This window comes from Balaenoptera borealis, assembly GCF_965194805.1.
Source record: "Balaenoptera borealis genome assembly, chromosome: 20".
Taxonomy (NCBI): domain Eukaryota; kingdom Metazoa; phylum Chordata; class Mammalia; order Artiodactyla; family Balaenopteridae; genus Balaenoptera; species Balaenoptera borealis.
In genome coordinates, this window is record NC_138879.1 from 60837599 (window position 1) to 60857262 (window position 19664).

Here is a 19664-nt window from a genome sequence, read left to right on the forward strand (position 1 = left end):
AGCGGCGGGGGAAGCCTGGCTCATGGTGCTCCGGGGGGACGCCGCGGCCTCGGGGGGGAGCAGGAGCCAGTACCTTTGCGAGGAGAACGCGCACACCCGTCTGCCTGCCCCTCCCAGCGGGGGACACCCCAGGGGTGCCCGCGCAGGTCTCACCGGCTAGAGCTGGGGGACCCCGGCACCTGGCACCGGCTGCAGAGGAGGTTCCAGGGGGAGCGCTCACCCTCCAGGCCCCTCGGAGGGGGCAGGCGCTGTGCCGCCCCACCCAGAGGATGTGGAGGGGGCCGCCAGGCGCAGTGATGAAAAGATGGTGTTTCCTTCGCAGAGAAACGGCATTAAATAGACGTCGCTGTGAGTGCTGACACCGTAGGTCTTGTCTCGTGGCCTCGTCTGTCAGAACTGCTCTCAGGCAGTTCCCTCTCTTCCCGAGCCTGGCCTCCACGAGGCCTCGGTGCCCAGCTGTCGGGTCAGTGAGCCGCTGCCTGCGTCTGGACACCGTGAATGACAGGCTGCCCGTGACTGGCAAGAGGCTGGGCCTTCCCTCGTCCTCGGTCTCCGCCGGTCACCCCAGCACAGCCATCGCTTCGTCCTAGAAAGCCACGCAGGCTCTCACACGCCATGGCACAAGCCCGCGAGGCACGCTGCAGCCAGCACGGGCACCTGGAACACTGGCCTTCAGAGCTGCTCAGGCCCCGGCAGCACGTCGGAGCGGAGGAGACCGCGAGCCGGCGCACTTGCACTGCACTGCAGTGATGCAGGTGTTCACAGAACCGTCAGGTGGCGTGAGCCGGTCCAGCCGTCCCGCTGGTCTGTGGGGCTCGGCTTCGCTGCAGGTGCTCGCAGGTCCCAAATGAAGGAGAAACGTTCACAGGAAAATGTCACCGCTGTGAAGAGCCGACCCAGGGGAACCTTTCCCTCCGTGGGGACGTGGGGACGCCCCCCGTGCTGGGGGAGTGCCAGGAGCAGCCTGGGCTCGCGGTCACCTGCGCCTCCCTGTCCGCAGCCCCCCGGGGGCCTGTTCTCGGCCAGCGCAGACACCAGCTCAATCTCCGCACACGGGTTCTTCCTTCCTTCTGGAGTTCGGCAGCTCAACTGCTGCCTGGGAGCTTGGGGGCTCGCAGGCAGAGTCCGGAGGACGCTGCATGGCGGGGGCTGAGGTGGGACAGCGAGATGCAGAGCAGAGACCCTCGCCGTCCTGTCCTGCCTGCTCCCACCAGCCCGAAGCTCAGACCTGGTTCCGAACCAGACGGCGGCTGTCACCACGTGCTGATGCCCAGCACGGCCGGGGGTCGTTGCTCGGCTGGTTGAGCTTTTCGCAGCGCGTTTCCTGGCCACCTCTGCCTGCGAGCCCCGGATGCTGCTGCCGACACCTGTTCCCCAGGATTCCTGAGGTCAGACCTCAAAAGATAACTGATGAAGACACGTGAATAAAATGCTCTTTTGACCTAATCAGGAGCACTGCACAATCCAAACGCTCACGTCTACGGGCAGACGAAACCCAACTCTGTGCACGGACCCTGCCCTTCTGGGAGGGCCGGAGATCCCCCAGGGGCAGCAGGGGCAGCACAGGGCAAACCCGGCCTGACGAGGTGCATGCTCGGAGGAGGGACACGAAGCCCCAGTCACGGCACCCGAACAGCCGCGCGAGCCTGGGAGACGCCCGCCCAGCAGATCCCCAGGGCACCTGTCACGCTGCCCTCGGTGACACGCTCACAGACCACTCTGGAGACAGCGCCAGTCTACACGGCGGGGGTGTCTGATGAGCAGAATGAAAGGAGCTGATATACTCTGCTTTTAAACACATGCAAGGATAGCGGCAAACGAGTGACTGGGGTGGTGTGAGACTCTGAACAGCTCGTGAGCAGGGAAGGCCCACTGCAGCCAGGAGCTCTGAGACCATCCAGTGCGAAGACGGCACGGGAGCTGCACTTCTCGCAGGTCCCGAATGAAGCCCTCTGTCCTGCCCTTCCAGGACTTTCTCCAAATGACCTCGTGCGTTCACTTAATCTAAAAACTGAGCAAGATGACTTCTACGTTTTCACGCCCGAAGCACCCACGTACCCGAGACTGTGGCGCTCACCCAAGCAGTGAGCAGAGCGGAAGTGCGCTAGCAGGCGGCAGGGTGCCGACAGCTGCCATGAGGCCAGGAGGCCTTGCCCCCCAGCGCCTGGGCGTCTGCGCTGGCTCCCGCCTGGTGGGCTTTCTCATGCTCCCCGTCCTAACAGGATGAGGAGTTTTCATGGGGCCATCATAGAAACCCCAATTTCAGAGGTTTTCAAGAAGTGCTGTGGAGTGGCTGGTGGCGGTTAAAAAGTTGTTACTCAGACCACTAAGGAAGCAGAGCTGTCGGTCCGGACCCGGCGCAGGCACCCCCAGTGCCGCATGGCCTCAGACCTCAGGTGAACTGAAGGAGACTTAGGAGCACGTCACGATGGCCAGTTCTCATCTGGTTCCAACGTCTGCTCTAACCTTCTCGACTTAACACAGGGTCTCCTGTCACCCGTACTCTCTGAGGGAAACTCTCTTCGTTATTTGTGCTCACAGTCTGAAGCCACGGGCTGCAGGCCAGCATCTACCGAGTATGAAAGGACCAGGCTTCCTGGTGACCAAGAAAGAAGCGAGCGTAGGAAGGAATGAGAAGGGCCTAGGTTTTGTGCAAGATTTAATAAAAAACAAACAAAAATAGGAATGGCTGCTTTCAACATTTTCCATGTTGTGAAAAGTTTACCACGAGTATCTGGGGTGTGGTTCTAAGCGGCATTAGTGGAACAAATACAAAATGCTGTTCTCTGAAGCCCAAAGGTGGTACATCCAAGGTTCTAGGCCACACTCCCCCCCCGCAGGCTACCAGCTGTCAGCGCTGGGACCGCAGCACACGCCTCCACGCCTCGTGGCCGGTTCTCTCCCAGGGACCCGCCCGGGCCCTGACCCCACCGCGCAGTGGGCGAGACAGAGCTAGCTTATCACAGGCTGCTGGGCCTTAATACTGACGTGAGCGCGGGGGCGACGGGGGAGAGCCGCGTGCGCTCGGGCGCTCGGCCCCTCGGCTGGGCTGGTCATAGACAACCATGGGGAAAAGCTTCGATAAACACAACAGGGAGTGATGTGAGCAACCCACAGACCAGTCTCTCACGCATCCATACCGCAGTTACTGAGGACGATAACAACGATAACGGTAACAGAAATCGAAGGTGCAGGCGAGGGCGGCGGCCGCGGGCCAGGGAGGCTGCGTCTCAGCTGCAGGGGAGCAGCTAGTCGCGCTCCAGGTCCCTGGACTCAAAGAGCTTCAGGCAATCTTGCACCGTCAGGCCCTCCTTCAGACTCTGGTGGAGAAACAGACAGGCCGTTAGCCAGCGGCCCCGCTTGGCACGGGCGGCAATCCGGCAAGAGGCGCGGCTCGGGGCTCCCGGAGGGTTAGTGGGCGTGCTAGAAGGGCCACGACCCCCAAGGTGGTGGTGTTACTAGATGAGGAGGAAAAAGAAACAAGACCAATGCTGAGCTTAGGGCTCTCTCTCGACAAGCAGGGATCAGACCAGTGGAGCCAGGAGAGGAGACCCTGCCAAGAACATGAAGATGCCCGCTACGTCCGCATCCACGTCTGGTCTCTCGCGGCCGCACGCTGGCAGCATCTGCTGCACCGATCACAAACCCTGTTGGACTCTCTCACTGCCCCGGGGATTTGGGAACGTGGCGGTGGGAACATGTCGGTTTGTTTACTGAGACTCTGAGAACGGAAGCCCATCCTTGTTCATGTGGGACCTCGGCGAAGGTGGGGGACAGAGGATTTCCTGCTTTACTCTGGGAGGCTCTTCACAGAGACTTAATTTCTGGATGAGAAAAGGAGCATCACCTCAGAGCACGACTGGGAACGAAGGTGCCTCGCTGCCATCAGATTTGCGTGGCAAGTCCAGGCTTCACCGAGGCGGCGGAACCGGGGCCGGCCCACAATCAGCAGGTGAGGCGGAGCCCAGCCTCCACCTCAGAGCAGACCCGCTTCCCCTGGGGCCCCAGCTTCACCCAGGACAGCTCTGCTTGCCTGTATTTTTTAATTTAGATGCCACTGGTCAGAGGAAGAGGACAAATCCACGTCCCATGCTGACATCCATTAACGCCCACGACTGCCTCACGTGCTCTCGGGACTCTCGTCCCAAGTGCGCCTGCTTCAGGTCAGGGCTGCCATCTACACGGCAGCCAGTCTCATCCAAGGGCCGGGCCCCGTCGCCTGCCACGCTGCACTGCTCTAGCTGGGGACTTGCCTTGGGTGGCAGCACACCGCCACTGCCGAGTCCTGAGGAACAGAGCTTTTCCCTCCGTGCACCGTCACACACGCTTGGTGAGCGCCCCTGCTCTGCCGCCGCGCACCACGGCTGGCAGGGCAGAGCCTGAGCAGACCCCGCGCTGCCCCGCACCCCCACGCTCAAGACGACCAGGCGGGGCCTCCGTCCCAGAAAAGCCCAGCTGCTCTTAGGCAACGAGCTTTCTGACGTGATGGGGGCTGAGCCTTTCTGTCCTTCTGAGGGAGGCAGGTACGGAGACAACACACGTGAAAGACAGACATCTGTACACATCAGACCTTGTTTCAGAAAGCACCAGTGACAGGTTGTTTTTGGGCAACTTAGTTCCCATCTTCCCGTGGGAGGTGCAACGGTTTCCACATACAATCAGGAAAAAGGGCAACGCAGAGCCGTGCAAGCGTCTGTTGACGGCGCGTTACAGGCACAGCGTCATGGCTGGCGTCCCTGAGGGTGAAGCGTAAGGGCCCCAGCTTCCTCCTTGGGCCAGCAGGGCTGTCCCCACACGCCGAGAGCACTGCTCTTACGTCGCAAACAAACACAACTCTGGGAAACCCCGCGCCTGGGCTTCTCCCAACACTCATCTGGGTCCCGGCCTTGCAGAGAGCCGCAGGCAGACCCTCGTGGGTGTGCCTGACAGTTTCTTCCCTCATTCCTGGCCTCTGCTTTAGCGAGCTCCTGGCCAGCGTAGAAGCTGCCATCTACACGGCAGCACATGTGTGCCAGCACATCTCATGGCCAAAGGCCCTTATTGACAGAGGTCTTTCCACTGATCTTCTGGCCCTTTGTCCAGAGCCCAAAGTACTGTGTGGCTTTTGGGATCTTAGTTCCCCGACCAAGGATCGAACCCAGGCCCCAGCAGTGAGAGCGCCAAGTAAGTCCTAACCACTGGACCACCAGGGGATTCCTGCAAAGCACTTTTCTTTATTTCCCTCCCCCGACACATGGTCCGCCTGACGGGGCGGACTTGCTGGAGCAAGGCTTCCCTGGAAGGGCCCTAAGCAGAAGTGTTTGTTTGTCATATGTCATTTACAGGCAAAAGGCCCAAAGCACTCACGGTGAACTTGCAGCAGCTACAGTTCAGCCTCAACTAGAAGTAAAAATCATCAACAAGAAAACCGTAAACCAAGAACACGTTTCCCTTCTGCTAAACAGAACGTTTTTCATGTTTAAAGGAAAAAGCCCAAACTAAGTTTTGAACAGGCCTTAAACCATTTCTGGTGATAAGTGAGCCAGGACTGTAGGGAAATTAACATATTAAGTGCAACCTACTTGGATTTCCTTCCGTAAACTCTCCCTAAACCAAACCCCTCAGCCTGCAAGTGAGCCGGGCGCACCTGCCAGCGTCCCCTGTTCTGAGCCCTTCCTGCTGCCCTCAACTTCCTTATCGGAGAATCAGCGAGATGAGGTCAGCAGAGCTGATGAACCCACTAGGGAATGAGTGACTGTGTGCCCCGGACGCCTGGGCCTCGTGGGAGTCGGGAGCGTCCAGGCAGGGTCGGGGTCAGACAGCCTGATGTTTCTGAGCCAGCGCTCAGCCCCTGCTTCCTGTCTTTGGAGGCACCCGAGGTCCCCGGGGCTGGGAAACGCTCAGCCCCAAGCGCTCGCAGTTATCTTGCTCTACTGAGTGGTTTCCGGAGCTGCATGTGCGAGGTATCAGCTCCCTGGCTTGCTGGGCTCGGGCCTCCTGGGCCTGTTAACAGGGTGGAGGGCGGGGGTACTTCGGCAGTGGGCGGCTCTGTGAACTCTGCTTCCCGACGGAGGGCAGCGGTACCCCCAAAGAACGTGAGCGCACAAACCATTCGACGTGCATGTGACGGGGCCGAGATGCTGGCCCCATGGGCAGCGCACCAAGCTGGGGGACTCCCCTCGGTTAGGAGGTTACAGTGCAGTTAACACCCCACAACAGGTTAAGGAACGTCACGTGGCTCGTGTACGTGCCGGCTGGAGCAGGAGGAATGAAAGTAACCAGAAAACAAGGAGCTCGCTATGGAGGTGTGAGCAGTGCATGCAGGTAGCACCCTCTCGAGGGCGGCGGGCGGGCGGGTGGTGGTGAGAGTGGTTTACCTACACGACAAGGGACCGGGAAGCGGGTCGTTTCAGTTATCCCATGAGACCTGCTCAATTACGGACTGTCGGGGGAAAGAGCAGAAAACAAGAGACACACACACAATAAATCCTAAATGCAACATGCTGGTCACCCCCACCTTCCAACCCACCTTCCCACAGAGGGGCACGCGGGGGCGGAGGGCACACGCTGGGGGGGAAGGGGCGCGGGCAGCTTTGTCTCTCGAAGGCAGCCGGCGTCGGCATGAACTAGGGACATGCAAGGAGCAGTCCAGATGGGGCAGGACCGACCCAGCAGGGTGCCGGTCTGAGGGGATTCACCCGCGCCCTGCTTGCTGTGGGCCTGGCCCTCTGCTGTCGCTGGCAGGAGATGGTCCCACTGCTGGGCGAGGGACACACTCAGTGCGAAGCCCCTGGAACTGGCCCAGCAGGGTAAGCGCGTGGGGCCGGTGAGTTCTGGGACCTTGGGGACCCTTTGCTGCGGCCCTAGGTGGGCTCTACATACCCAGGGGCTGGACCCCAGACTCACCTTGGACCTGATGCTTCTGAGCTGTCGGCTGACACAGGATCTGTCTTTCTTCAAGAAGTCAGGGTTGCTTTTCGACTTCATTATATCTGAGAAGACAAGCAGACCCAGTGCCTGTTTTGTAAACCCCCTGGGAACAGACTTGGGTTTGAAGGCTTCCAAGGCTTATCATCATCACCCACACGTGAGACGTTTCCTTCAGCAACCCAAGAGAATCCCAAACAAAGAACTGTAAGACACGAGATTCTTGGAACAGCTCCGGGCGCTGGGAGACCTGGAGGAGGCATGCGAGGCCCCGGGCCAGGCTCCTTCCGTTGGCCGGCCGCAGCACCCGCCGCCCCTGGGCTGCTGGGCACACCTGCCGCCCTCCTCCTCCTCAGAGCCCCGGGCTTCTCTGGGTTTTAGCTTCCCACACTTACGGCGCCCTCCCTCACTTGCTGAGAGCTGTGCGGTGGCCGCACGGTTCAGCCCCCAACCGTGGAGGCAGGGCCAGCTCTGTGCCCCCGTGCGTTCAGAAGGGTCACAGGCTGCACGTGCTCACTCCTAACCCTAAATCCGCTGGCCCCCAGACAACTCCTCGGAAGCAGCCAGTGTCACCATCCCGTCCCCGGTCTGATGTGAGCTTCGCTGCACGTGGCCTGCCTGCCTTCGGGAAGACCTGAACGTGCCCGCCCAGCAGCGATGCAGACTGGCGAGGAGGGATCCTTGCCGGCCGAGAGGAAGCGGGTGGTGAGCTAGGGCATCTCTTCAACAGGCAGCATCCCCCCATCCCCTCCCCCCAGGGCGTTTTGCAGGTTTTATGGTAAAACCCCAGGATCAAGAACCAGCGAGAGCTGCTTACAGAATGAGTGAATTATTCAGGAAAATGGGAATCACAGCCGGCTGTCGCTGTGAACACACATACCGAGGTATGACTGTCCCTCAGGGCAACCAGTGCAGCGTCGGAGGAGAAGGGCTTCCCAACCAGGAGGGCCCGAGAGCCGGGCGCCTGCCACCCCCCAGCTGTTCCCTACCAGGAAGTGAGTCTGACACAGAAAAGGACTCCTCTGCTTGAATCAAGCGCCAGCAGCTCCACGACTAAATCACCGCGAGTTACTGAGTCAGAATCCAGAGCTGGAGGACTCACCGTATCCGGACACGGGGGTGTTTTCCGGTGACTTTTCACCCAGTGCTTCGGTCGCGGCTTTCAGCTGCTCCTTCAGCCTGCTGATGTCACAGTCGGCCTTCGCCCTCACGATGCTGAGCTCTGTGTAGATGTCCTTGTACTTGTCACTAGCGTACTTCTTGTCCTTGGGGACAGAAGGGCAGAGCAAAGAGCAGTTACAGCCAGGCTGGGTGGCCCGTCCTCCTGGGGCCAGAGCGCTTCGGGGGTGACTGGGGACGGACCCGGCAGCAGAGAAGGCAGGTTGACCCCCGCCTTCCAGAGGCAGAAACGACACAGAGTGAAAAACAGGCATGGCAGGGCCCCGGGCTATAGCCAGGCTGGTGCCGCCTTGAGCCCCGAGGACCTCCGTGTGACTTCAGGCTGGAAAACCCCTGTGTCTTGGATCCCCTACGTGACTTGGCCTCCAGGAGCGCCCGCAGGAGACAACAGTGTGCTTGGGTCTTGGGTCCCTGCTCCAGCACGTGGCGGGCACGGGGACGGCCCCTTGTTCCTGCCGCGCCCGCCTGCAGGCTGCCGTTCTTCCCGTGGAAGTGAAATCTACTCCAGAGCTGCTACATGTGACTCTGGACACGCGTGGCCCTGGCCCACCCAGAGCCCGTCCCCCAGGTCCACTGGTGGGGACGTGTGTTACCCGCAGCGCCGTCTGTAGCTCATCCTTGAGGGAGCTGATCTCCTGTTTCAGGTACTGAATTTCTGATTCCTTGACCCGCAATAAGACCTAGAAAGAGAGAGAAATTAGAGACTCACGTTTAGGAGCAGAGCGACTGCCAGGGCCTCGAAAGCAAAGACTGAGCCACACGGAGGACTCCCCTCCACACGCCAGTGGGCAGGCAGCTTTCTCCCCGTCCTTGTCAGGAAGAAATGGCCGAGATCCCTCCTGACCCGAGAGCCTCGTCCTCAGCCTGGGAGCTCCTGGCACAGAGCCCAGAAGGGGTCCTGCAGAGACCTCAGGTCAGCCTCTCCCATCATTTAGGACGAGATGCTTTCATAAAAGAACACCTTATACATAAAAAACAATCACTCTGACTTAAAATGAACCTTCCTGATCTTGAGTAATACAGCCTTAAGAATCTCAAGCAGCTGCAGTGTTCACATAATTATTCAATGTTTCATTTTAGTTGGTCAGTGTTTGTGACGTGGTAGAACAGAAGGGCGGAGGGCAGGTGAGTGAGGACGGGTTAAAGGTCCCTGTGGCCTCGTGAGGGGTCCCACGCTGCCTGGCAGCTAACTCTTCTCTTTTGCGTCCTGGCATGACTCAGGTCTTTCCAGGTTCTCCCCCTCTTGCTGTCCACAAGCTAGAGGCCCACCCCCCCAGTCCCCAGGTGGGGCTTGTATGATGTGAGCTGGTAAAGAGGGACCTGGCTCTGAGCCGTACCTCTAACTCATAGGCGTCCTTGCCCTGCGTGAGAGGTGACCCAGCGGCCTCGCCACCGGCATCCCCGGTCAGCAGCGTCCGTAGCCGTGAGATTTCGGCAGCCAGGCGGTTGTTCAGCTCCTGGGGGACAGCAACACAACCAAACAGGGTGCTCTACAGAGCTGTTTGGCCGCGAACCCAGGGCGCGGCCAGGGGAGCGTGCAGCACGGGAGGCCTGCAGCGGTGCCTGTGCACGGTGGCATCTCAGAGCAGTGTGGACACCCTGACCAAAGCCATTTACACGGCCTAATGCTTCTGTGGAACTGCGGCTGCAGAATCCGTGCTCCTCAGCCCTGTTCTGTCACCGTGACTAGTGTTAATCAGTTCCAGGGTTTGTGCCCCTGAGTTTCGGCAGGATCAGGACCTCCTGCCACCCTCACCACTCACTTTCTGTACCTTCTTTCCAGCTAGCAGGTGGTCGTCTTAGGCCACCGCAGTGACCAAGCAGAACCAGTCCTGCCGGAGTGTCCCCCCCATACGGGCAGCTGTGGGCCCACAGAGGCCTCGAGCCTGGGCCAGGCCAACGTGGCTGTCTCCTCAGTGCCGGGGGAGGACGAGTGGTCTTGTACCCACAGAGAAGCTTTTTTCAAACTAGACCTACCTTGAGCTGTTCCATTAGCCAGGATTTTAAACGTACCCCAGTTTTCTAAGGAGCAGGCACATTTTAAGAGAATAATCTGACAGAATCAAATGTGAGCAGCGTATGGTCTCGACTGGGAGGTGTTTAACCACGGTCCCAGCCGTGGGGACGGGAGACCTGGACCCGTGCCGCCCAGCAACAAGGGAGGAGGCACAGACATCTCGGAGCCTCCAGACCCCGAGGCCGGCAGCCGGCTGCGGAGCGGGAGGGCTCAGCGCCAGCAGCTGCAGGGGGCTCCTGCCCACACCCCGGTGACGCCAGACGTCGGGAGACGCCCGCAGATTGGGGCCCCAGGGCGGCGCACCTGGTTGTGGGCGTTGAGCTCCTGGTTCTCGCGCTGGCACTGCCGCAGGGCCTGCCGCTCGGCCTCCAGCGCCTGGGCCAGGTGGGCGTTCTCCAGGCACTTCTGCGAGTACTGCTCAGAGAGGACCTCCAGCTCGCGCTGCACAGACTGCAGCTCCTCCCTGGGGAGAGGGCACTGCTCACTCCTCTGCCCTCGCCCCGGGGCCCAGGCCTCTAAGAAGCTCAGGGTCGCCTTCGTGAAGCCTGAAGGACGCCGAGACCCACACAGCGGAGCGACCGCGAGCAGAGCCCTGCACCTTGTGGTCTCGAGTGGCCGTGCAGCTCGGCGGCTCCGTCCCTGTCCTCTTACCAGCAGTCGAACAGCCCCCACTGGCGGAACTCCTCTCCCCGGGTCAGGAGAGGCCTCACCCACGCACCCCAAAACACGCTGTCAGACAGAGGTCAGACCTGGGACCGTTTCTAGCACTAACTGTGCCAACTCGATCCACGTTCAGAAAAGCAAAGCCTCGTGTCATCGTTCTCGGCCACGCTGGACTTGAGAAGGGCGGATGTGGAACCGACAGCCCCTCCAGCCGAGGTGAGCTGCTCCCGGCCGCCTGCCCCCCACCTGCGCCCTGACCGCACTGCACGGGAGCCTGGGAGAGGGGAGACCCTGATTCTGTGCGCTGCGGAGCCCCGTGAAGGCTGGCTCTGCACGGCCCCCGCGGCAGCCAGTCGAGGGGCTCCCAGTGGCACGAGTTCCACTGAGGGCAAAACTGAAGAGTGGCCGTGCTGGTGAACGCTCCCCATTCCCTTGCCTCTGCAAAGAGAACTGGCGCACGCACTTCTTAAAAATGTAGGGGTCGTGGCCACTTCTGCCACAGAGCATCTGTGTCACACGCTACACCGCGTGCCCTCCCCACGAACTCCTGAAGCAGCAGCAGCTGAGGGACAGAAGGAATCTGGGGTAGCCTCTGAGGTCGGCCCTGAAGATCCGACAGTATCTATAAAATCTCCTCTGCCGCGTCTTATTCTTTACGTTTTAGTAACTGGTTTCCGTCTGACTCCGTAACAGGAGCCCACTTGGGCCATGAGAGCAGCGGCTCTGAGCAGCCTCAGCGCCCACGGGCCTCCACCCGCGCCACCCTGGGGACCCGAGTCTCTGTGGCTCTTACAGGGAAGGTGCCGCCCCGCCCCCGAAGGACCTCCCTCCGGCCCGGCCCCCAAGGGCCACCTCCGCTGACTCACAGGTACTGCCGCCGCAGGGCCTCGATGTCCGCGTTGACACTGCTGATCTGGGACCGCTGGCTCTTCTCCAGCTCCCGTTCCATCTCCTCACGGTGGGCATTCTTCATGGCTTCGATGGCTGTGGACAGGACGTGGCCGTCAGCACCCACGGGCTTGGGAGGTGAGACCGACAGGAAGGCGGGACGTCCCCCCACTGCTAATGCCAGCCCATGGGCAGCTGGGCCGGGAGGATTCCCGGGGAACTCCCCCACGAAAGGGATGCAGGTGTGTTTTTTCCTTGACGTTAACAGAAAACCAAACTGATTCAATAAATGTCAGTGTTAAATCCAAGTATGAGTTTGTAAGACAAGCAGGCTTTCAGGCTGGCCTGTTTCCTTAGTGCCAAAATCAAAAGCACCGCAGGATAGTTACATGAACGGAGGGGACACAGGCCAACGGCCCAGGGCTCAGTCTGGACGCTCTGGGCTCTGACGGACCAAGGGCCGCAGGCAGAGGCGTCCGCTGCCAGAGAAGTGCCAGCAGACAGGCTGATGAGACCAGGGCAGCCCCTCACGGGCACCAGGTGTGCCGGCGGCCACGGAAAGCAGGAGTGCTGGCGCGGGGCTCTCGAGCTCTCAAAGGGCTCCTCAAACCAGCCTTTCCCCCAAGGGAATTGTCAAAGAACTCTCGTGGGTAACGAGGCTTCAATCCCAGCCGAAAGGCAGTGAGAAGGCCAGTCACTGCTCAGAGCTGTGCGTTCAGCTCAGGAACACCCTGCTGCCCGTCCCCGGGGTTAGCGGCTCCCACCTGAGATGGTGGCCGCGGTCTCCTCAGCCAGGAGGCGGTCTTTCTCCTCCCGCAGTTTCTCCAGTTCCCGCTGGTGCTGCCTCTGCAGGTCTTCGATCTTCTTCTGGTGTGTTTCTTCCATGGCTGCAAACCCTCGCTCGCACGTGGCCTGCAAGGTGCACAAGAGGCTTTACTGATTTTTCTTCTGCTATTTACTGAACAGACCTCAGCCCTGCCCTCTAGGCTCCTGGCACAGAGAAGGTGCTCTCTCGAGCTGAGCACCGCGCCAGCTGTCTGGAGACTCACTCTGCTCCGGCGTGTTTTATGCTCCCAGAGCACTTAGATAAGGGTGCCTGATTTCTGTGGTTGTTGTGAATCCCATTTCTCTGTAGAAAGAGTTGGTATCGTGGGCAGGAAAAGGCCGCAGTGGAATTTAAAATAGCCAATCCTGGACCTTTATGGACCGACAGGAGGGGGGAGGACAGAGTGAACGGGCAGAGGCTGGCCGCGTCCGGTCCGAGTTTCACAGCCAGACGCGCTCAGCACCTTCACACACTGGGCATCAAGCACAGTCATGAACAGTAATGTCTTTGTCAGCTGTAGGGAGTCAAGGCCATCCTGTGAGTGACGGGTAGTGGGTAGCCCAGTGCACGGAGCCAGGGGGCCCAGCCCTGCCACTGCCCAGCTGGCCGCCCTCACCGGGTCACTGAATCTCTCAGGCGTCCACTGAGGAAATTAGGTTAGGGTGTACGACTTTCCCTTTTCCTTCGGAAGGAGTACAAAGAGGGGGCACTAATTAACGAGTGCCTCTGCTAACTGTACCAAGACCCACGATGGAAGAGCCGCTCTCCAAACCTGTCTGTGCCTTGCTGCAGCCTGGCGTGGTGTTTGGCCTAGACATGGGTGTGGGGAAGGACACAGGCATGACCCAAGAAGGGCTCAGACCACCCCACACACCCTCACTGTGTAGTAACACAGGCCTGGCTTATCAGAGTTGGTCTCGTCGATGGGGTGGGTGTGAGGGGCTGTTTTGTGCGTGGAGGCACATTTCTTGTCTAAATCCCTTGCAACATCTGTTTCAAGGCAGGGATCGCGCCTTTCACTGATCCTTAAAAACTCGAAGAATGTGGCCATGTTAATTCCAAATCCAAGTATGGGTGGGATCCCCCTCCCAATCCTGTACTTGCACATGGATCAAGAAAGGGTACCAAGAAATCCAGCCTCCGTGTGCAGGCACCTCTGTCTCAGCCCCCACGGTGACTGAGAGGCCCTTCTGAGACTCTCCAGTCAGTATTTTTCAAACTCACGGTCAGAGTCTGGACTTCCCTGCGACAGATTTGCTTCACTGGGGAAGTGGTCTTAAGTGCTATCCGCCACTCACTGGGCGTTTCTTCTTGCAGGGGCTGCACCTGGAAGCTGCTGTCTCCTCTCACTGCCCTCACACCCCGGGACACTGGAGGGTCCTAGCGCTGCCCTCTCGCACGCTGTGGTTCATCGTGGACTCTTGGTTAACACATAGCTGCGAGGTCTTAGTTTGATTTGAGGGCTTTAGAATAAAGATAAGGGTCAAAATTCTTCCTACAGAAACACTAAGGTGTCTTTAAAGACTGGCTGCTTCCTTGGAGAGTATATGTGTTTAAAAAACGATTAATCTAATTTTTAAGCCAGTAATCCCTGGGATCGATCAAAGTTCCTCGGCAACCACTGTGCAGAGTCATGAGAAAAAGCACCAGCCTTCAGCTGTCAGAAGAGGGGCCCTCAGGCCAAGACCCCAGTCTCCCTGACCTGGGCAAAAATCTGCACAAGTAACAGCTGTCAGCCGGGCCCCGAGAGAGCGGTTTGGTTGTAATTTCTGCGTGTCTCACAGGGCCCAACAAGAATAGGCACAGGACAGAGGATGCCGCCCACAGCAGGCAGCATCCAAGCCCCAGCCTGCATCACCGCCGGGGCAGAGCCTGCCCCCAGTGTCGGCACAGGGCTTTCCTCCCTCCCAGGTGCGTGCCGATGGGCGTGAGAGCCAGTCTGGGCCTTGTCTAAGTTGCCTGCTGCGCAGACGCGCTGGGTGTTGTGGGAAGCGGCCGGGAAGTTACTTTCAATGTGGCACTGGCAATGCGCTGGCCGCACGGGGACCGTGCGGCACTTTCCAACAGCCCTTGAAGCTTCCTTGGGATCCAGAATAGCCTTCAAAAGGTTTGGACTGACTTGGGAAAAGAGCAGTGGAAACGGCCTGGCAGGTACTAATGGCCCGCCTGCTTGTCGCAGCAGCGCCAGGCCGCCCTCAGTACTGGACACAGTGCCGGCTCACAGCTGGAGGACGGGGCTGGGGACTGAGGGCACGGGAGGAGCCTGGCGTCTACTGGATGCAGCTCAAGGGGTGGCGAGAAGCCCGAGAGGACGAGGCCCAGAGCCCAGGCTGCCTTGATGGCGCCACACAGCCCGACGCCCCAGGGCCTGAAACGTCACCTTGATGCGCCAGGGCCTGGGAATCCTGTCTACCAAGGTGGGTGTGAAACGGGGTGGGGGTGTGGTGGGAAGGTCACTTCTCAAAACCCCTGGAGCAAATAAGGCTGTGCTCCCTGTAAGAGCAGCCGTTCCCACGCAGGGTTCCCACCAGACGTCTGTCCCCACAGAACTGGGGCGGGAGTGGCCCTCAACACCCCACTGCAAACATTCTAGCTTTTGGGAAGCCCCACTCTGCTCTCCGGGGACAGCTGGAAGGCGAGGACCCTCCCCAGGTCCAGGTCTGCAGAGCTGGAGATGGGGGCAGGGGGAGCTTCCCCACCACCCCGCCTCGCCAGGCCCTGCTGGGACCCCACCGCCGCCAGTGGGAGGTCGGCGGGGAGCAGCCCATCAGCTCCTGCTGCTGTTCGCTGACTTGGAGCCAAGAACCGCGTCCCAGCTCCGCCTGCACTGGACGCCCCCCGACCGCTCTGCTTCGAAACCTTGAGGCTCTCAAAGTCCCTCTGGCGCTCTTCCCGCAGTGAGGCCGCACCACCCGCCAGGTCCTTGTGCTCCAGCGCTTCCCGCAGGACGTCCACCTGGGCCTCCAACTCCTGGACGCGCTCCTTCAGCCCCATCACGGAGTCGGCCCCCGCCTCAGCTGGCCGGCTGGGGGACGGGGGTCTGTGGGCTGGTGGGGCGGCAGGGGGCCGCCCCCGGTAGTGGTGCAGGGTCTCCTGCAGGCACTGCAGCGTCTGAGAGTAGTGCTGCTGCAGGGCCCGCAGCTCCTCCTCGTGGATGGCCTGCAGCTCCCTGATCTTGAGCTGGAACTTGTCCTCCAGGGTCTGCACCTGGCCCCCAGGCTGCCTCTCCAGGTCCTGCCTGTCCCCGGCCACAGCATCCAGCCGGCTCAGGACGCTGCCGCGCACAGCCTGCGGCGCACCCTCCGCCCGGCTCAGCCGCTCCCCTGTGCAGCTGACCTCCCGCTCCTCAGACCACCCTCGTGGGGCAGCCAGGCTCTCGCCGCGCTCACGCTGCCCCTCTTCCGGACGCCTCTGCTGCTGGTCGAGCTGGGCGACCTTGGTCTTGAGCTCCGCGTTCTCCCGTTCAATGGCGGCGATCACCTCCAGGTATTCGCTCTTCTGCTTGCGGAGAAGCTCCTCGTACTCCTCCCTCAGGGCCCCCACCGCTTGCTCCTGCCCCTGACAGGAGGCCCCACTGCCCGACCAGGACTCCCTGTAGCCCCGGAGCTCCTTTTCATACTCCAGCCGGATCCTGCAGGCTGTGTAACACACCTGAGCCTGAATAATCGCATCCTGAACTAACAAGGAAGAATACTGGCCGAGGCCTCCCAGGCAAGCGCTGCGGGAGAGATGCCGGGATGCCTGGAGCAGCTTCTGACAGTCTCGCGCTGCCTCCACAGACAGAAGTGAGGTTAAAGTGGCGGAGATCTCTCCCAACAGACTGGCCTTATCTTTAAGCTGCAGGGCGAGCTCTTCCTGAATAGCAACCAAGGCCCCAGAGCTCTGGCTGGACAAGGGACAGAGAGCCGGCGAGCCAGCTGGGTCCTGATGACTCGGTACTTCTTCCGGCGGGCTCCCAGTCCAGGACACCTGGACACCGTCTCCGGCACCTGCTGGAAGCTGGAGGGTTTCCGAGACCTGCAGCATCACTCTCTCGAAGTCGGGTGTCTGGTAGGCCCCTAGGATCTCCCCCAGCATGCGCTTGTGCTGCTGCAGGGCTGCCTGTGTGCCCTGGAGGGTCTCCTGGATGCTCTGCAGCCTGCGGTGGAGGGACCCCCTCACCGAATGCACGGCGAGGCTGAGCTCCGCCCTGACCCACGTGGCGTCGGCCAGGGCGGGGACCGGGGCTGGCGGGGCGCTCGGCTGCCCACCTCCCGAGGCACTGGCTGCCTCTCCGCCCAGCGTCTCCAGGTGCCGGCTCAGGGACTCGACCTGGCTCCAGAACTCTCCATCCACCAGCACCTTCTTGGCCCAGGCATCCACTGGGGCCCCAGGACAGGCCACGGCACTTTCGGACTCCAGCGGCCACTTTCCGGACTGAGAGACCTCGAGGAGCACGTGCGAGACATCCGAGCTTGCGTTCCTCAGCGAGTCTGCTATCTGGCCTATCAGCGTGGCCTCCAGGGCTATCTGATCAGAAAGGAGCTGGAGCTGTTCCTGCTCGCTTGGCTCCGGCAGGGGTGCTGGCTGCCGTGAGGCCGCCTTCTCTTCCCCCAAGAAGCCCGCCTCCCCTGGGGGAGCCGGCTGGTGACACAGGGCCTGGATGGCGCCGACCAGCAAGCTCTCCAGGCCGGCCAGGAGCCCCGCCCCTGCGTCACCGGGCAGAGACCGCAGCTGTTCTCGGCAGCTTTCCAGGCAAGCCAGGGCCTGGCTGTTTTTCGCCTGGAAGTCACCGAGCTCCTCGACGTGGTTCTCAACCACCTCCGCCCTCGCCTGTCTCTCCTGCTCCAGCTGGGAGGCCAGCGCGGCGACCTGGAGCAGGCTGGCACGGAGCTGCTCGCGCAGCTGCGCCTCGGTGCCAGCCCACTGCTGGTGCAGAGCCAGCAGGGCCTCCTGGCTCTGGCCCTGCTGGCTCTCCAGCTTCACCGTCACGTCTTTGAGCTTCTCCTCGGTGACGTAGAGCTTGGTCTCCAGGGAGTGGATGATGGAAAGGTAGGTGTCCGAGTCGCTGGTCGCTGGGAGCGAGCCGGGGGTGGCCTCCGACGACATGCTTTCCTCCGAGGGCGAGCGGTCCTGACTGGTGTCAGAGGATGTGCTGCTGGCCCAGGTCCTCTCAGACCCGTCAGGGTGGGTGTACTTTTGGCACTGGATTGTGGAGAACCGGATTCTTTGCCTCTTAAGGCCGGGTGCTCCCTGGTCGGGTTTTGAGGTGCTCTGCAGGTGCCCCTCCCTGTCGGACGCTTCCGACCTTGGGGGCACTGGGCTCTCTTCTCTCCTGGGGCTGCTGTCCCTGTGCCCCTCCCCCAGGGCAGCCCCCGGAGGTGCACCGGCAGCCTGGAGCTGCGGGCCCGAACGTGCGGCGCCGTCCTCCTCCTCGGCTCCTTCCAAGGAGCTCCGTGGCTCCTCGGCGTCCTCCGAGGACTCCCTGGCAAACTGCCTTACGATCTCTTCCTTTGCCTGGGGCTTCACTTCTGTTTCCTCTAAGCTGCTCCCCAAGGCAGCCGTCTTCACCAGCACATCCTGGAGATCCCGCTCCTTCCCCTCGAGCGCCTGCGCGTGCGCGTCCTGGACGCGCCTCAGCTCCTCCTCCTTCTCCCGGAGCCGCGCGTGCGCGCCCTGGAGCTGGCTGGCCACCCTCCCGTAGGAGCGCTCCAGGCTCTGGTAGTCGGCCTCCCTCCCCTTCAGCTGCTCCTGCAGCGCAGCCACGTCCCCGTCGGACGAGGTGACGCGGCCCATCAGCTCTTGGAAGCGCTGCCGGATCAGGTCCCGCTCGTCTCGGAGGCTCTGGACGTGCTCGGCCAGCTTCTGGATGCTGGCCTCCTTCCTCTCCAGCTGCTCCTCCAGCCGGCGCACTGCCTCGCTGCCCTCGGACTTGGCGCTCAGCTTCTCCTTCTGCAGGACCTCCATCTGCTGCTCGTGGTCCTGCAGCCGGTCCTCGAAGGCGCTGGCCCTGTCCTCCGCCTCCTTCAGGCTCTGCAGAAGCTCCCGCTTCTCCCGCTCACAGCTCCCCAGCAGCAGCTCGTAGTTCCGCTGCAGCTTCTCCTCCATCAGCCTCTGGGCCCGCTCGCTGGCGCTGAGCTGCTGGCTGAGGTCGGCGATGCGCTCCTGCAGCCGCTGCACCTCCTTCTGGCGGTCCCGCTGCAGCGCCTGCTGCCTCTGCAGGTCCCGCAGCTCCTGCGTCCTCCCCAGCAGCAGGGCCTCCGCGCTCTGGAGCTTCCGCTCGCTGGCGCGCAGCTGGGCGCTGAGCGCGGCTTCGCTGTGCTGCCGCTCCTCCAGCTGCTCGCGGACCTTGTCCTTCTCCAGCTTCAGCTCGCCCTGGAGCTTGGCCAGCGCCTGCTCCTTGATGGTGAGCTCGGCGGCGGCATTGCCAAGCCGCGCCTGGAGGCTCCGGATCTCGGCCTCGTGGTGCCGGATCGCGTCCTTGGCCTCCCCGTAGCTGCGCTTCAGGGCCTGGATCTGCCGCGTGATGAGCTCCTGGCGCTGGCACTGGGCCTCCAGCTCGCCGTGCAGATCCTGGTTGACTCTGTGGAGCCTCTGCCAGGCGCCGGACGGGGAGGTGGCCACTTCAGTCTTAAAAAAACCGATGAAATACGGGTTAGTAACACTCGGCCTCCCAGTTCTGAGTGTCACACCTCTGGCCAGGGTCAACCACAGAAAGGCTCCTTGGTGGCTCTGCCTTTTATCCTCTGCACAATTATTTTTCATTTAAAAAAAAGAAAACTAACAAATCGTCTCATTTTTTTTTTTGGTAAGTAGCTGCTTCCAGGTAAACAGAAAACATGGACATTAACATCAAAACAGCTCTAACCAAACAGCTTCTAGGAGAAATAAACCAAACAAAACTGAATAATGGAGCACACTGATAAGCAAAATGAAGACTGAGGGACAAGAGACTCCAGCAAGAGGGACGGGCAGGAGCAGAGCAAAGCGTCCGTTTGTTTGTTTTGCAAAACTAAAGGCACACAGCTCCAGACCACAAACCCCGCCAAAGCGCAGGACCGGTGACGATGCCACTTCCTTCTGGGACAGGGGAGAAGGAAGGGAGGCACCGCTGGCGGATGTCAGCGAGGTGACATCCGAAACATTTTCCTGTGGGAGGTGGAGCCCGTCCTCTACAGTAACAGGAAGAACTAATCTCTACCTGCA

At 61.0% G+C, this 19664-nt stretch overlaps 2 protein-coding genes across 11 annotated transcripts in view; one reads left to right on the forward strand and one right to left on the reverse strand.

The window, feature by feature from the left end:
• Positions 1–13989, forward strand: part of FLCN (folliculin) — a 58766-nt gene extending 44777 nt beyond the window's left edge. Inside the window, exon 13 of the mRNA XM_082374495.1 lies at positions 13797–13989. Within this exon, the coding sequence (XP_082230621.1) occupies positions 13797–13863 (67 nt within the window). The 3' untranslated portion in view covers positions 13864–13989. The remainder of the gene's footprint in view (positions 1–13796) is intronic.
• MPRIP (myosin phosphatase Rho interacting protein) overlaps positions 2645–19664 on the reverse strand; it is a 127869-nt gene continuing 110849 nt past the window's right edge. For 5 of the 10 annotated variants that reach the window (XM_082374482.1, XM_082374477.1, XM_082374484.1 and 2 more), the window contains 9 exons: positions 15339–19088; positions 12418–12565; positions 11632–11749; positions 10406–10565; positions 9423–9542; positions 8679–8765; positions 8009–8171; positions 6886–6971; positions 2645–3320 (listed from right to left, as the gene is read on the reverse strand). In XM_082374482.1, coding sequence (XP_082230608.1) covers positions 3249–3320; positions 6886–6971; positions 8009–8171; positions 8679–8765; positions 9423–9542; positions 10406–10565; positions 11632–11749; positions 12418–12565; positions 15339–19088 — 4704 coding nt within the window. In that variant the 3' untranslated portion in view covers positions 2645–3248. Of the gene's footprint in view, positions 3321–6356; positions 6422–6885; positions 6972–8008; positions 8172–8678; positions 8766–9422; positions 9543–10405; positions 10566–11631; positions 11750–12417; positions 12566–15338; positions 19089–19664 lie in introns of all 10 variants that reach the window. The other 5 variants (XM_082374480.1, XM_082374481.1, XM_082374478.1 and 2 more) reach the window with 5 other exon arrangements.